The 17,972-nt window shown below is 38.8% G+C and overlaps 1 protein-coding gene across 1 annotated transcript in view; it reads right to left on the bottom strand.

Annotated features, from left to right (window-relative positions):
* csmd2 (CUB and Sushi multiple domains 2) overlaps positions 1–17,972 on the bottom strand; it is a 264,361-nt gene that overhangs the window by 70,829 nt on the left and 175,560 nt on the right. Inside the window, exons 27-32 of the mRNA XM_028036079.1 lie at positions 9,091–9,293; positions 8,770–8,961; positions 8,389–8,527; positions 8,006–8,193; positions 3,736–3,930; positions 1,729–1,845 (exon numbers count right to left, since the gene is read on the bottom strand). Coding sequence (XP_027891880.1) covers positions 1,729–1,845; positions 3,736–3,930; positions 8,006–8,193; positions 8,389–8,527; positions 8,770–8,961; positions 9,091–9,293 — 1,034 coding nt within the window. The remainder of the gene's footprint in view (positions 1–1,728; positions 1,846–3,735; positions 3,931–8,005; positions 8,194–8,388; positions 8,528–8,769; positions 8,962–9,090; positions 9,294–17,972) is intronic.

Raw genomic sequence — 17,972 nt, 5'->3', positions numbered from 1 at the left:
AAAAATACTGCTCTGCTTTATCCAGATTTAAAAAGAGGGTTATCAACAGCAATTTCAATCAAGTTGTCCTCCTTACAGCAGGGTGGATTATGCTGGCAGTTATGATAACAAAACCAAAAACTGACATTACAAGGGGGATCAGGAAACCTGTCTGGGCTTGATGGCCTGTCAGTACGCAGGGATTTACAGAGACAGCCAATCTGTCATATGATGTGCAGCTAAAGCTCCACTACAGAGCTTTCATCGTCTCAACCAAGACGTAATACTGTACTGGTTTTCTTTTAACAAAAGTCAGGCTTTTTATAGTCAATCATCTAGTTTTTAACTTGTGATAAATGGAGCTGGTTAAAGAGAAGGACGAACAATGAGAGATACGCAACAGAGCAAGTATGGATAATGGTTACCTATTTTTTTGTGGGTCCACTAGTGGAACCCTACAGTCTTCTATTTTCAACAGGACCTAGCACTGGGAATGTTCTCCCAATTTAAAATATGTTCTTGCACATTTCTATCATCATTGTCAATAAGATAAAACCATTGGTCACAGTGACACCCACCCAGTCATCCGCACTGGGTAAAATACCCTATTATTAGCCTGGCGCATGAGCCTAATGAGAAGCTAGAAGAATGAGGAAAAAAGCTTTTGCTTTTCTGCACGACAAAGTGAGCTGCCTTGGGCTTTGCCGTCATTATCCAGGAAAATGCAAATGTGAATTTTAATCATTTAAATTTTTTTTTTCCCTCACTATGACCTCAGTGAGTGAAATATGCAGATGATTGGGTTCAAGAGAGGTGCATAAAGGCTTCAACAGTCAGAAGACCGGGGTGAAATAAACCCAAAAGTCAAACACAAGCTGATGCTTTTTTGTGGGGGTAATTTAACCATGACAGGAGCTTTTCCCAGAAGAGACCTGATGCTGATAACTCATTAAAAAAGCCTGTGGTTGGAGGAAAAAGTAGAGATAAAAAACCGAGCAAGAGCAAACAGTCGGCTTGAGAATGTGATGCAGAGAGACATCCTGGGCAAGTAAGTGAAGGACATTTTGAATTGATTCATTTGAGCTGCATTCAGCATTGTTTTGCCTTCCGAATAATTCGATGCTTGTGTAGTATCTGATAAGACATTGGAGGGAAAGGATGACCTCTAAGAGGGAAGTGCCAAAAAAGGTATACAACTGAAGAAAATATGAAGCTTCGAGGTGGCAATTATTTTTTTGTCTGCGATTGTGTGTAGGTGTGTTTTTGATAAACACGGTGAATAAGTAGTGTGCTTCATGATGATTAAATAGCTCTACCGATGTACTGTGAAGAAAAAAAAAAGAAAAGAAAAAGATTTAAGTCCTGTGGAAATGCGTCTATCACTGCATGATTTTACTATGAGTAGAATAAAGTAGGATACATGCATTCAACAAACCTCTCAGGAGTAGCAGCTTGATTAGAGGTGGAAACACAGCGACTGCGTGAGCTTTTAACAGTTTAACACCAGATTGCTTTTGTGAGCCTTTCCTGTCACTGAGAATATTCAGATACCGGGGAAAAAGATAAATGTTTCCCTCTGTTTTTTCCAGTAGTAAGAAAATAACACAGAGTTCAGTAAGGCAGATGAATATAGTTTCTGTTTGATCACGGCTTCTTGGGGGATTGCTGAATGATTTGATTCTAAACAAACACAAATAACCCACTTTACAGACTCGCGCGCACGGAAAAAAAAAGAAAAACATGGCTTACCATAATCCTTGGGCACGACTACAGAGTACAGACAGGTTCGAGAACTGGTATAGTTGCCAGGGAAACCAGGGGACAAGACTACTCCCTCTAATCCAGAGTACTGTCCACCACATGGGGCTGCAGAGAAACATAGGGATCAAACATGAAGAGAGAGCATAAAGTGGGACCAGGCTGACATAAAAGGGAGGTCTAACGGTAACAGGGGAAGGTTCCATTTCTACTCCTGCTCTCCATCCTCGCTGTTCCATCATTCCTAAATTACTTTTCTTGTGTGATTGGAGTTTGGATGGAAGATGTCCCTGGTGGTTGCCACAGTGAAATTGCCATGTTTTCCAAGTGTCCATCTGGGTTACCCTGGGTGTGATGAGGCCAGAGCCTCCTCTCCAAGTTAAAACCCCTGAAAATGCTCTGTGCGAGAGTGGATATTTGCAGGGATGCTGTCCAGAGGCATCTAAATAAATGTGAATATCACTTAAAGGTCAATTTACTTCCGCTATAACACTCGTATGATAAATAGAATTTTCCTCCAAGTGCAAATGTCTAGAGTGTCGCTAGAAATTGTGAAAGCCAGACCGCGACACACTTCTAACGAGTTTGGCTTTGTTGTGTTGGTAAACTCCATGCTCCGTGTGCTGCTGCTACTGTTACCATTGTTTTTACTGTGTTGTTTTTCTGCTTCTTCTTAAAATGTGAAAGCACAGCATCACCCAAAACATAGCTCTGTACTAAAACAGTGATGTTGATTTTTTCTTTTTTTTTTGGAGTGTGAGCCAAAACGCCTATAAACTATTCTCTTTTCAACTGGAAGCCCAGAAAGATTGACATGAGTGCCAGTAATGTCCAAGTGTTTTTTGTGGTTTTATCAGATTTTGGGCTCAATGCAGAATCCTTTAGGATAAATAACACAGCAGGTTTAGTCCACATATGTAGTAATGGAGTTTCTTTGTCTGTATTGTGGCTAAAATATGCTTTGAACCTTTAATTCAATTCAGTTCAAAAAGTACTGTGTTAATCCCAGAAGGAAATTAAACATGTCCATATTCTCAGTTCACATTTTTCTAAAGAGGAAATTTAAAGCAAATATGGGTAAAAAAAATAATAATAATAATGTGCTCCATAAAACACTGTAACCATTTTTTTAAACATAGAATTAATGACTATTATGCTGAAAATAACAATAATAAAAAAAATAATATGTTTACGAGTGCTGCCAATGCTTTGGTGGGAAACAATATTCAACTAGGAATTGTGTTCTCAAATATATATTTTCAACATACAAACTGCCTCGTCGAATTACATAAATTTGTATTCATGGATTCAACTTTTTTATGTCAAATTTTACGACAAAATTAATTCAGGGTTTTCATTAACTGTAAGCCACAACCATTAACGCTAACGGAGATAAACAGACAGATAAAGACATCTCACTTTGTGGAAAAGACCAATGCAAGTCATTTTAGTATCAAGCCTTAAGACTTTTTTTGTAACCGTTTCCCAATTACAAACAGGACGTAGAACTTTCTGAGTTGAATTATAGCTATCCAGTCATATTTGGATGTATCTGAATGTCCTTGTATGTCAGTGGATTTGTGTGACTGAACTGGATTGCAATGCCGGTACAAGTGTGTAGCAAGTGTTCCACCCGACACGCTGAGTCTGAAGCAGGTTCTGTGCTGTCAAGGTATCTTTTACCAGCTTTCCAGGGGTTCATGCATTGCGTGAGGTAGCTGTGTCAAAGGAATATCAGAGAGTGACGCAGTTCCCTCTGAGTGTAAGGGGAAGATATGCAAAACAGGCTGCTCTTCTGAAACTTCAGAATAAATCAAAACTACACTTGCATATTTTCACAAAACCCACACAGCTCGGCAAATATGTACCTGCGGGACATATCTCAGTAGAAACGCAACACATGATGATTTAACCATATGAATGTTTACGTGTGATAAATCTATAAGCGCAAGGCATGGTTTGTGCTCTGAACAATCAACTCCAGATGTCAGTGTTTACCCATGCAGATGGGTTTGGGCTTGTTCCAGCTCGGCTTGCCGTCTCCCCCCATGATGCAAGTGAGCGTCGGGTCTCCCTCTAGCGTGTAGCCGCTGTCGCAGTGGTAGGCGACAGTGGAGCCCAGCTTGAGATCGGTGCCCACCCGTGTCCCATTACGAACGAGGCCGGGTTCGAAGCAAGACTCCCTGGGGTTTTCTGTGGCGAGAAGAAATTCTGTGACAGATGGAAGCACGTGGTTTTCAATAATGATTTTTTTAATTTTTTTTTTTTTTTTTTTTGCTGCACCAGATATGCTGGAATAGAAAATGTTATGCGCCTGAGGGTATTTATACACTTGGTTTTCCAACTCCTTTTTCTTTATGGCTGCTTTTTTTTTTCCTCCCATTTTCCAGTTTTCTGCAACTCTGTGCTGTCCCGTTTTCAGTAAATATATCTCAATGACTGCCACTTTTTCTCCAGCCCTTGACACTAGCCTCTCATCTGTAGCTACTGGGGTATGTATGGTTGTGAAAACAGACAGGCAGCTGATTGAAAGTGGCATGGCTCTGGCCCAAGGTCTGCTGACTGTACACAACCGCTTCTCAAACAACATTTCTCTGTGCTCTTAACTTGAGAAGACAATGCACATACGCAAGCTTTCATTATCAAACACATGCACGCCTGCCCTGCCAACGCTCCCACTCACACGCTCTGCATTTAACCACATATCAATCACCAACCCTGAGGTCGTAAGATAGATGTCTTGCTTAATTTAGCAGCACATTGTTCTAGGTGCAAAATGTGCATGTGAGATGCAGCCTGTCAATTTGGCACACTTCACACCTTTTCAGCTAAGATAAACATAGGAAAGATGCCCAAAGTCATTTAGTTCACTCCTAAGCACAGCAGATTTGGTTCTCAGAGCAAACTTTAATATTTGATAACTTGGCACACAAAAGAGAAGGTGGGTCAAAAGTTTTTCCAATTGTCAGGGAAAAATTTACAAATTTTAAAAAATCACCTAAAACTCAACACATGACAAAAATATGTAAAACAGTCTGTGAATAATTTGATGAATACAAGCTCCGAATAGAAAAAAAAAGAAGAAAAAAAGGTGAGGCATCATTGGAATTTCAGTAAAGGCGAAAATAATTTTTACAAAAGTTAACAGAATATGTGTCTCATGTCTGACATTTTTAAATAGACGTGACGTTCACATAACCTTTATGTATTGTCACTAATTGTCCTGCATCTTGCAAATGCATCGTTACTCCAATATCCTTTTTTTAACATTTTGTCATGTTGCAACCAAGGAAGTCAATGTATTTTATGTGAATTTTGTGCCACAGTCTAAAACAAAATGACATAGACTCAAACATTTTACAAATAAAGATCCTAAAACTGGGGAGGCAGTATTATGTTTTGGGATGCTTTTATTGGCCAAAGGTAGGGAAGTTGGTTAGAGTTGATGGAAAATGGTTGAAGGTAAATATAGAGCAATTCTGGATGAAAACCTTTTAGAGGCTGTAAAATACTTGAAACTAGGGTGAATGGTTTCTTCTCCTCCTCACTGAAATATAACCACAAACATACAGCCAGAGCTGCAATGAAATGGTTCAGATAAAAAAAATATACTCATGTATTTGCCCAGTCAAAAACTTACAAAACTATATCCAGTTAGGAATCCGTTGCTAAACGGATTTCCACAGATCCCAATTGGAGCTAAGAATCTAAGCTTGAGCTATTCTGGAAAAAGAATGTCTACAGATTTTAGCCTGTAAGTGTGAATCCCTGGCACAACACTTCCTGTGTTATAGATATAATTTTCCTTTCACTTTCAATTATGAACTATTTCTGCTGGTCAATCGCAAAGTCCTAGTGACAAAGTTTATGTCTGTAACATGTCAAAGTCTGAAAAAGTCTGAGATACGAATATTTTTGCAGAGCACTATTTATTCAAAGGATTTTAATTCCAACTTAATAGCAAAATTAAATATTTTATTCATCCCAGGACTTTCTTCTGTGTACATCACAAACCAACTACAACACAATGCAACGTAGTCAGTTTAATAGAGGTATTTGCTTCAACTTTCAGATGTTAAAAGTGAGTATCACACGTTTTATGATGAATCACATTTCTAATTCAGTTTTGTAGGTGAGGACATGTCACTTTGGGTAAATGTCTGTTATTTAAACACCCGCCTGGGGAGCTGACCAGGCACAAACCAGTAATGTAGATTTACAGGGCAATAAAACTGAATGTGGTGTGTGACTACGGGCACCTGTTGCAGATTTTAACAGATTTACACCCTGAACCATCCATGGTAGATGGCATAAAATTTTTTTTTTTTTTAATCTCTGAATTTACGTGGGTTTTATTCAACCTCGTCTTAGAGATGGAAAAATATTTCAGTCGTACCGTTCCCTTGGCGACAGTGAAAGACCTCCGAACACAGAAACAAAAAGCTGTAAAAACTGTGTAGTCTAGTGGCTGACAGAACAGCATGGATCTATGATAATTACATTGTAGCAGTGGCCTGACCAATAACTATCCGGGCCAAAGCATCAACTTGCTGATCTCTTTCCAAAACTGACCCAAAAATCTGAGCTAAATGTGTCTGTGCCATGTTGCTTCTCTGAAACCAAGGAGGTAATTTATGGATTATTTGGTTATGGTTCATTAGTGTGGAGAATTGGAAGTGGGGTGAAGGAGTTTTTTTTTTTTCCTGTGCAACACACTGGGTCCATCTGCTCTTCCAGATTGGCCATACAATAATCACACTCGGTATCACACACCGCAATGAATATTGCTGGGAGTGAGTTAAAAAGTAGGCTCAGTAACACCGTTTTTTGGTTTTTTGGGGAGGGAGGAGGGGTGGCAAATGAATTGCTGTACTGTGTTGCACAAACATATACTGATATAAAATTCCCCAATTTATTTAGACCAAAACCCAGTCCATAAGCAGAGAGCTCAGGGTTTATTTGGAATCGGTTAAATGTCTGATACCTTAAACAATTCTAATTGAAGCCGTGAGATTCGGGAAGTTTTAATACTGTTCCCTCAAGCAAGAAGACCTAAACAAAGATGCCCTGTCTAATTTAAAGCTTGGTCAGCATCTGTATATTTGGAAAGGAAATGGTTTTTCACACTCAGTCACTAAGTTCTTCCCTTCAATAAGGATGAGAAACGAATGCAAAGCACATTGATGTGCTATGCTAGACTAACACTGGCCCTCTTTCAAGGACTTCTGTTATAATTTTGCAATAGATAAGCAGTACAGCATGCCTTACATGAGCACATAAATCTAAACCTCCCCAAACAATGTGCTGCGGTCAGCCAAGCTCTGACACGAGACAACAAAATGCTGCTCGCTTTAATTTATTAGAAGCCTTTTGTGCAGCTGCACTGATCAAAAACAGCTTAACCATGCAGACTGTCAGCTTTTAATTTCCATAATTATATGCGTTAGCAGGCCACGACATATGCATCGATACCACCACCACTGAGCAGACCAGGAATGTTGCATGTTTCTAAAATTGTAACATACTTTTCCACCTCCAAATTTTAAGACATCTCAAAATGTTTTTAGCCCATTTTTAAAAGGCAAATACATGTTTCCCCATAGGTTTATAGTAGATGATTTCTGATTAGGGTTTAAATAAAGAATCTGCAAAGAGAAAAAAAAAGACTCTCACTCTGCTAGAAAAACTTAAAACAGGAATTGTTCAAGCATTACAGGCATCAGTCCAATTCAAAATTCACAGCTTAGTCAAGACACTAGAGAGGAGAAACTTCATAGCGACACAGACCGGTCCAGTTTATGGCCATGTTTGAATAACCCAGTGGTCAGCAACCTTTTTCATTTAAAGAGCCACTTTTTCCACTGCTACTTCAAATAAAACATGCCTAGAGCAGCAAAAAACAATGTTCTACTGTAACTATGTACAACATAACATGTTTTATAATGAAAGGTAATAAATTTAAATCAAAATTTATTTCTAATTTTAGTTTTTGGAACAGTAAAAATCCTCTCTTAGAAAATAAAAATGTAGAATGAGGTGAGCCTTTTTAAAACTTTGGGGAAAAAAAGCAAAATAGGTTGAACAGTTCAAATCTAGTTACTTTTAAAAACTTTTTGTAGATATTACAAGCAAATTTTGCATAAGAACTTCCAGAAAAACTCCTAAAATTTCTTGTCGCTTTTACTTTCTGGTTTAGTAAAAGCCAAAGAGCCACACGTTGCCCTGGAGCTGTAGGTTGTAGAATCCTGGTCTAACCAAAAGTTTGTACCTGTATACTGCAGCACAAATCCGTTACTGCTGAGGGAGGCGTCGCTGCGGAATGCCATGAAGAGCGTGTTGGAGCTGCTCTCGATGCGATCTGGAACATCAGTGCCATAGAAACTACCCAACAAGGGGCTCAGGGAGTCAGGCCCGTCGTAGATATGCAAGAAGTCATAACTGGGCTCCAGGCTGAAACTGGTTAGAGACAGTCCCATTAAAAAGGAATCTGGACATTTGCTGCATGAACACGTAGCGTAAAATTCTCACATCTAACTTATACCATTTGAGGACAAGTAGCCTAATCATTTATCAAGTACTGCAGTTACAACAACTGTTGTGGGAATATGGTATTGCATATCATGTAATACTTTCTGTGCTGTCAAAGCTTACTGGTTAAAGCTGAGCAAAATAACATAGTCCTCTGTGACAGTTACTCTCCAGTCACACTCTCTTCCATGTGGGTAAGGTTCAGGATAGTCTGGAGACAGAATCAGCCCACTTGGACCTGTTAGGTTCCCACCACACGGAGCTATGGAAAGAGAAAAACAAATATTTACAAAGTGCTGAAAATAATTTGTTTGACATAAATTCTAAAATGTTATTATAATTTGTGTTATGTGTTGCAATTAGCAAGGTAGGAAGAGCAAATATAACACAATTAGGCATCGCTGCTCAGCTTTAATAAGTGTGTGATAGCATTCAGATAAGTGCTGATGTCAATCCAGAGAGGTTAAGCATAATTAATTACTGCATGCTGTGTTTACAGAGTACCTGTGCATGTTGGGGGGTCTGGCTGCCAGAAGAAGCGACCATTGATCTCTGTGCATGTGATTCTGGTGGCCCCCTGCAGGACGTAGCCGGGATCACACTGGAACACCACATGGTCCCCGGGCTCCCTGCTGTCGCCTCCGCGGGTACCGTTAGTGGGCATGCCCGGGTCATTGCAGGAGGTCGCCGTGGAGACTGAAAGAGCAAGCAGGGACTAGATCATTGAAACAATATGAAAAAAGCTAATGTGACAGCTTAACTATCACATGGAAGATGGTTCGTGTTATACACCTCCAATCCGCTTGCTGAACTTTCATTGCTCACCAGAAAATTGCAAAGCAAAGCCTTGCTTGCTGGTAAAAAAGTCCGTGGTGAACTGCAAAGTGATCGTGTTAAAGGTGCTGTGAGCGTCCGGGGGCAACGCCGACCCACTCAGCTCCCTCAGCAGGACTCCCCCGTCCTGCAGACCATCCCAGATCCGAAGCACATCATGGACCTCCTCCGTGTGGAAGACCAGAAAATGCAGACTGAAAAGAGGGATGAACAAGATACAGCAGGTGTCAAGTATGATGCAAAATTGGACAGTAAGAATCAAAGAAGATGTGCTTATTGTTTCACTAATGACAATGTGCAATCCAAATGTCCATTTGTATGAATTTATATTAAATTCTACTCTCAAACAGGCAGAATTTCTTCAAGTCGATTGAGAGTCTGTGGAGTCACTTGAAAATTCATGTTTGCAGGTGCTTCTCATACAGTCTACCTGAGCTTGAGCTGTTTAGCAATGACGACAGTGAAAATATTTCACTTTTTAATGGCCAAAGTTGGTAGAAACATACCTCAAAAGACCTGGAGATGGAACAACCATGACAGATGCTTCTACAGAGTAATTTGTACAATATTATACTCACATGATTGTGACAAAAAATGCTGACGAAATACATTGAAGTTTGTGGGTTTAACCCCACAAAACACAACAATGTTCAAAACGTATAATACATTTGAAGGACACTGTGAAGTTACTGTAAAAGTAACATTGTGATTAAAGAAAATGGAAGACGGGAAACCAGCCTACGCTTAGTACAAATGAGGGAAACAAATACTATTATAAGGAGGATCCCAGGAACCAGATTAGGGACATTCAACAATGATTCCACAGTGTCAGTCAAAGCAATAAGTCTGCAGCAACATTTTAAAATCAGTCCAGATGCCAAAAAGATGATGCTGTCAAAATATCTCCCATTCAATTTGGCCCAGACAGCTGTCAGCCAGCTGGTGGTTCGATGGATCTGAAACGCTCTGTGCCAGTGCATCTACATGCACTGGGATAACTGCAGTGCATTCGTAATAATATGCTGCTTAAGTATTTGTGTTGGAGCATTTCAAAGGATGCTGTGGACAGGCTCAGCTGGGCAAAAAAAGAAAAAAACTTTGAGGTGCTCTTTCTTTGGGCCCTTATTGAAAAAGCATTCACAGCAGAGGTCCGCAATGCCTGCAACTAATTACAAAAGCGGGTTAGCTCATGTCAACTTCTATGGAATGAACCTTTTGTTTGTCTATTTTTTTCCACTGAAAACAGAACAAAGTCTGATCTAACAAGTGAAGAGCAACAGTGGGAAGAGAAATAAATCATTAGGTTGCAACTGTGGTGAGCTGCATGTGATGCAAAAGGCAAAAGCATTCAACCAATGCATTGTAGTGACTTGAACAATCCTTATATCCCAATTTTTATAAATTTTAGTGGCATTTTATATGATTAAGATAGCCTTTAACTGTGAAGACGAAGGGAAGGGACATACGGTTTTCAAAATTCTTAAAAAAAAAAAAAATCTACATATTTAGCACCATTGTGGACAATATTCCCCTGAAAATATTATTCACAAGGAAAAACATAGTTGATAATCATTAAGTTAATCACAATTAATCACAATTAGAGAACCATTTTTCCTGTTAATGAGATGAAAAAATAATTTATGAAAAAAGAAGATGCACTGAAATTCAACGTATATTTCAGTAATTTTTTCATTCTGTCTTTTTTTTTTTTTTTTACAAATATGCCCAAAGATATTTTCCTTCCAGTGTGTCTCATATTAAGTGAGTTAAATTAAAATGGAAAGCAGGTCAGGGTATTTGAGACAAACTCATTACAATCCTTTGCACTTCAGACTGGACAGCTGAACTTATTTTACCGTTTTTGCCCTGAAGCTTAAGATGGACGATCATAAATCTGTCCAGTGTGCAGGTCTTAAAGTCAGAGAGCTGAATGCTCATCTCTGCCCAAGTCACAGAGGAGAAATCCTGGTCCCTTTAGTATCCACATCATCTTACCCACATGCACTCACAAAGCCTTGAGCTATAGATGATGCAGAGGAGAAACAGCAACCCACTGATATGTTGGCTTTTAGCAACAAGTTCCCACCATTTCTGCATAATTGGTGTCAGACTCTGATTCCCTTACTGTCTGATGTGTTAGCAGTAGCCTTTGGCTACTCAACAATAGACTCTCTGTGTGACTAGTGTAACCCTCAAGTAAAGTCCTGCTTGTGAATGAAGTGCTCGCAGAGCAAACCGATGCAGATAGACACACTGGAAAATATTCACATAAATGTGCAGCAAAAGGTATTTTTGAAGTTATAATGCATTATGTGGGCTGACACAACCACTCATGTATTGGAAGCAGATAGAGCAAAAGAGAAGTCTATATAAGAGTAAAAGCAGCTCTTTTACTACTTTCCTCACTTAAGAAAAGCCATAAACATCTCAACGACCATCTTGACAGTTCTGATGATTTTAAAGAATTAAACACGGAGTTCAAATGTCTTCACCCACACACGTCCCCCGGGCAGTCAGATATTCTGTTAATCCTGTTATGAAACCTTTAGGGACCAGAAGTCCTTCATGCTCCACCTCCCAATGCTTCCAACAAGATCTACAGAATTAAACAAAAATCAAAAATATTTTCCAGTGATGGTGTACGGCCATCACTGGAATATTGCCCAATATTGACGTGCACGTGTACAGTACGTGTGAGTAAGAACAATTGGGGATGTTTTCGTGAGCACAGTCAGCATCAAGGACAAGTGCTGCGTCCGTGTTTGTGTGCTGATGAGTCCTGTGCTCTAGTTTAACTCTCGGCACTGTCGAGCTTCGAAAGGCATCAAATCCTGAAAGCTGATTTATGTGTGTGAAGGAAGATGAAAGGGTGGGTGGAATGGCAGAAGTACGTTGAATAAAACCTGAAGGTGAGGAAGGCAATGAAAAAGCGACCAGTGTTGATCACTGCCAGGCTGCTGACGGCATCGGGTGATCGAAGGAGGATAAGAGGTTGACGGAGAGCAAAAGAAACTCGGCACAATGCGAGGGTAAAGGCTGAGGGAACGGACAGGTTGAACCAATGTGGGTTGTATGTTGGGATAAATGGTTCTTTTTATATGCCATTTAAATAGCACTATATCCCTGTCACTCTCAAAATGATTAAAAAGGGTAAAAGTGTTGCAGGTGAATTAGTGAGGAAGGATGATAACACTGGCACAAAACTGAATTCTCATTCTGCAGGTTAAAGATTTCAATAGCACATATTTAAGGCCAACAGAATATTTTTCCTTTTCAGTGCACACTTTGGTTGGCTGACATTTTCTTCTTTTTTTCTTCCTTTTTACAACATTTATAGCATTTAGGACAATAAAAATGAAAAATGTGAGTTACCAGCAGGAACTCAGGGACTATTACCTATAGGTGCATTTCAACAGTGCATATTGCTTCTTGCTGCTACAGAACAGCAGCAAGAAACGCACCAAAGTTGTTTTTTTTTTAATCTTCAATCTTTTAGGTCTACCACTGAGCAAATTAAAATATTGAAGTTTATCCTTTTTTTTTACCAAACATTTCTGTCTGGGTGTTGAAAACGCATTAGATTGCAGATAAAGCTGCTTTTATTTGTTCCGAGTATTTGTGTCTTTCAATGCAACAAGTAGAATCTGTTATTACAGAAGTCAATATTTTGTTCCCGTGATTACTGTTGTGTCCGCTGAGCACGAATATCGAAACAGTTGAGGAAAACTACTGATAGAAAGAAGTCTCTGAGAGAACCTTGCTCAGCGGGAGCAGTCATCTGCCACGACCAACTGGGGATTGGAGAACACAGAGCACACACGCACTGAAGCACTGATCCAGGAGTGCTTCTTAAGGGTAAAGAATCAGTAAAGGGTTCATTTTTAGGAGAGAGAAACAGCTAAACATATAAGCTGTGAAATAACTGTACTGTATCTAAAGGATAAAAACAGTACACACAGTTAGTGCCAGTAGCAATTCCTTTTCTGATTGCTGTGTCTCTTCCAGCAGCCTAATAATGACCATGTTTTGGTGGGTTTGAATGTCATCTGTTTCTGTTTGGACAAGGGACTGAGCATACATAGCTCTGAGATGTTTAAAGCTTGGCGTACTGTTTCAGAACTTAACTGTTTTCAACTTAACCACAACTTTGTCCCTGATGTATCTTGAGTATTCATTTATCTCTGTGATGCTGTTTGGTTACTAATGTTCTGTTACAAACCTCTGAGACCTGCAGAGGACCTGCAGCTGTATTTACTCTGAGATTAAAATACACACAGAGACTATTTACTTCCTGGATGGGCTAAATATAATTGCATATACCAAGCATTATTTAGCATTATTTGTTTCCTAGTGTCAGATTTTAATAATACAAAGAAATCCCATTAAATTACATTAAAGTTTACGGCTGTGATGTGACAAAATGTCAAAAAGTTTGAGCAGGCATCATTACAGTGCTCTTGTAAGACACTCTAGCTCTCTTCCTAAAGAGAAGATTTCCTTGTCTTCAGACTAAAGACAGGAAAATCTTGACCTCTTCACGCAGTTAACATTCTGAGGACTCATAGGAAACCATGTTTTGGAGTTTACAGCCGAGGGCTCTCCTTTTGCACTTGGTTGCCTCTTAACAAGATAAAATAGTTCAATCAAGTGTCAAAGGAATCGCCGTAAGGAGATGAGATGGAGAAGAGAGAGATGAAACAGATCTTAAGGATCTCTTTTGATTCCGCCTTAACTATTTTGTATTCATATGAGAGAAATGGAGAGAGGGATAGGGACTGCTGAGGCTCTCTCATATGAATACAAAACAGTATTGCTGCAATCAGGAGTCCTGTGAGGAGTCTCAGAGTAGGTGTGTGTGTGTGTGTGCCTGAAGATGATAAATAATTAAGAATGTGGGGTTGTGCATGGATGTGTGTGGTACGAGAGAGATACGATACGTAAAGCAAACGCAATCTTGCAGCTGCCAGATTTCTTAAAACAAATTGAGATAGTGTGAAATCTCACCATGGGAGCAGACTACATCAGTATGTGTGGCTGTGGCCCAGCGGATCATCAGGATGCAGACACATCCATGCAGAAAGCTTTGAAAGACACAACAGCCGACACATCTGAGCTGATTTGACACCTGACCAAACCCAAACAGTGGTCAAAGCAATCTTTTTCCAGTCCATTTACTGTGACGTCAATGATGCAATAACAAAGCAAGCTGTGCAATTCTGCAATTGTTCTAAAAGCAAGATACGGTGTGAAACAGTTGCTCCATAAGACGAAAGCAGTGCTTAAGGGACGCAGCTATAAGTCTAGAAAGCATCATTGGTAGACAATATGTAACCCCTCAGATTACATATATAACTCTTTTCTCCTTCACCCCTTAAACATTTTCTTAAATACAGTGCATTGTAGACCTTTTCACCTTAAACAGTAATAATCACCTTTTACTTGACTTGGTTAATGTTTTACACTCACATATTGGAGGTTTTACGTGTTGTAAAAGTCCATAACAATATAGCACACACAGGTATTTTCTGTTGGCTTAAAACACACAGTAAATGTAGCGTTTTGGTAATAACGCAATAACGTAATAATAAAAAATCAGTCCAGTTTTACTTGTCTCTAACTTACTGGACAGGCTAGGGCAAAATCAAGTCTAGGCTAAAATCAAGTTTAAGCAATTTGATTGGTTGTGATGGACTGGAGTGAGAACGGTACTGGAGGTGTACGTGCCCGCTGCTACGTACTGGGAGTCGGCCGGCAGCCGTTCATGCATGAAGTTGGATCTATGCCGCTGTGGACTTTGTTTTGCTAATCAGTTGGCGCTACAAACATTTCCTGAACGTTTTGCCTGGTTTTTGGAGCCACGGAACCGGACCGTGCTCGTGAGCCAGAATGAACTGTTGGACCATAGTTGGAGCAGTTTTATTGCCGTTCGTTTAAAACTCGTAATCCATGGGGGGGGTGAGTAACCCAGTCCTCGTGGTTGTCCTGGGAGCCGCCATCATTGGACCTGCTATTCCGAGGACGAATGCTAACCGTCCTCAGGCCTGCAACGTTTGTAAAGCTAAGGGACTGCTTTACTAATTCAAGAAACTGAATAGTGTGGTTGATACATCCAGCTTCATACATTCAGCCTTGTTTGTTTGTTTTTTTATGTGTACAATCTGTTTAAAGAGTTGTTTTGAACAGTTAGTGCAACCACACTGTCTCAGAACTGTTCATCAGAAACCTGCCAGTAGCCCTTGAGGACTAGGGTTGGAGACCCCTGATTTTGAGATGAGGCATGTATTATTTGTGCAATAGAATGACTGATAAATATTTACTTCAGAAAGGAAAAGGACTAATGATAATGGCTGATTTTCTACTTTTAACAGGTCCTGACTAGTGACCAACTGTATTGGAAGCTAAATATATATATATATTTTTTTTCTAATCAGTGAGCACTAACGTATATGTTATGAAGCCAAAGTGACATTCACTGATCTGTGTAGAAGCTGTTACTGAGAGAGGGAAACTAAAAGTTATGTATTTCCTACTTTAGTCAGGTGTTTAAACTGGCATCAGAGGAAATGTAAGATATTTAAAAGAAACTACTTTCTTGCCTGCTGGCTGTTCATTCTGATTGCTATTATGGGTAGCTCATCCGTTTTGTCTTTACATTGAACTGGCAAAGGAGCATATTGACCCAGAGCCAACCTCAGATAACAGCAAGTCGGAACATATTTTAGTGCGGTGGCCCTGTTTAACCCTTAATTTTTCAAATTCTGCCTGTCAAGGAACACATGGGATTTGCAAATGTTGGCAGCCTTTTAGAAATCTAAATTAAGGTAAGGATCTTTATTCTCTAGGGAATACACAGAGAGATGGATGGTTATGTATAGTAATGTTAATCAAGCTAGTCACTAATATAGAATACCAAAGACTGCTTAAAATGTGAATGTAGAAACACCTTTGATTTGAATTAGTAAAAAACTGTTTTACAGAAAGCAGTGCGCCATCAACTCTTAATTATATGTAATGACCACTCACAGCAGAAACGCAGGGAAGATGTATTCTGAATGTTGTTTAATAATAGTTCTTAAAGAGAAATACACATCTGTTATAAAAACTGGTGCAGGCAGGTTAAACCTTTATAAAATTAAGAGAACAGACATCGGTCGCAATTCTCTGGTCAGTTCATATCTTTTTGTTTTTCTACTTTAAAAGAAAGGACAACTATTTTAAAAAGAAAAACAAAACAAATATCAGTTTTTATGTGAGCACTTAATACCTGATTGTTCTGTATGATGTAATATACGTCCTGGGTCTCTAATTTGTGCAGCAGCAACCAATGGATTTTAGATCAGTAAAATGGCTCATTAACTCCCTCATCAGCACTATTTTATTATGTTTGTATTATCTCTGTCTGCAAGTCTTCCACACTCCGGTCTTTCGCTATTCTTCCATCGATATGTTTTGACAAATATGTCATTAGGGTTTTGAGTTGCCTGCAGTCACAATGCCGATGCTTTCACATAACTGCCACTGTTTTACGTGAAAGCAGTGTTTTTCAGAACTGTGAGCTATGCCTGCAATTTTGAGCTGTAGCCCTTAATGCATAAGGAATCCCAGTGCTGATGCATTGCAGATTGTTTTCAATTATAAATGGCATGCGTAGGATCAAAGAACGAACCATATGAAGCATGCTTAGAAAAATGAAACAGACCCAGCTGAAGTGAATGCACGACTCAATCTAATTTGCAGAGAACAGGAATTTGAAAATAAATAAATAAAATAAATGCACTTAACAACAGATTGTGCGGTAGGAGTTTTGATCTTTCTGACAATATTAACTCAACTTTAAATGCTAAAAAAGAATGCTGTAGAATGAAAGCAAATAAGCTAAACATTAACAATTGCATAAAGATCGTAAAGGATATGTCTGTGGAAGCAAATATCAACTGAACCTGATATTTGATCTTACAACTATTTATGTGGCACTAATTGGTTCTAAGTATGTCCAAAAACATTGATTGGAAACAAATCAAAGAAGATAACCAAGTGGAAAAGTCTGTTTATATAATTTGTAAAATTACTCCACAATGATTCATTTATTTTTGTTATAATCTGATGTACGGGTATACAATCACAAATGATCAAATAACATACAATATGAAAAATACAAAACATAACCATAATTTACTAAAATAAAGGAAGAAAAAAAAATCAGTCCAGCTGTAGGTTCCAATTTGCATGTATTGAGATATTTGATGGTATTTTCCTTTAATAAATCTGCACTAATTTGTTGAAGGAAAAAAGCACAGCATGGACTTGTATGAACTTTTAAAACTGTTACATTATTATTCGCACTATCAAATGTCAGTCTAAATACACATCAACTTCTGGATTAACAGCTGCAGATTTAAGTGGTCAATAAACACGAGAAGGCCTCAAAGTCTTCATCCACATCATCATCATTATTATAGCAATGTGCAATAGTGGCTCATTGATTTTGCTAAAAACAAAGTCTTATAGTATTTCATATGCATATTTATGGTAAAAAGTAAATATGCTCTGTTTGAAATGCAAGTTTTTACATATCAGAATAATAGAATAGAATAGAATTCAACTATATTGTCATTGCACTGTCACAAGTACAAGCAACGAGATGTAGTTTGCATCTATCCAGAAGTGCTCTACGAGATATAAACATTTATTTACGGATGTACAAGACTGTATGTATGGACTATAAGGGGTTATAGCAAGAGATATAGATATTGTGTATAAATATAAATATGGGAGCTATATAAATTCTCATATTCTCATGATCATGTAATAAATTCAGGTGTTGACAACTTTGTGTTACCTGGGCCATATCACACTCTACAAGACTCAGTTGG

Source organism: Xiphophorus couchianus, chromosome 13 (genome assembly GCF_001444195.1).
Source record: "Xiphophorus couchianus chromosome 13, X_couchianus-1.0, whole genome shotgun sequence".
In the NCBI taxonomy this organism is placed as follows: Eukaryota; Metazoa; Chordata; class Actinopteri; order Cyprinodontiformes; family Poeciliidae; genus Xiphophorus; species Xiphophorus couchianus.
This window is presented reverse-complemented; position numbering and strand designations above follow the sequence as displayed.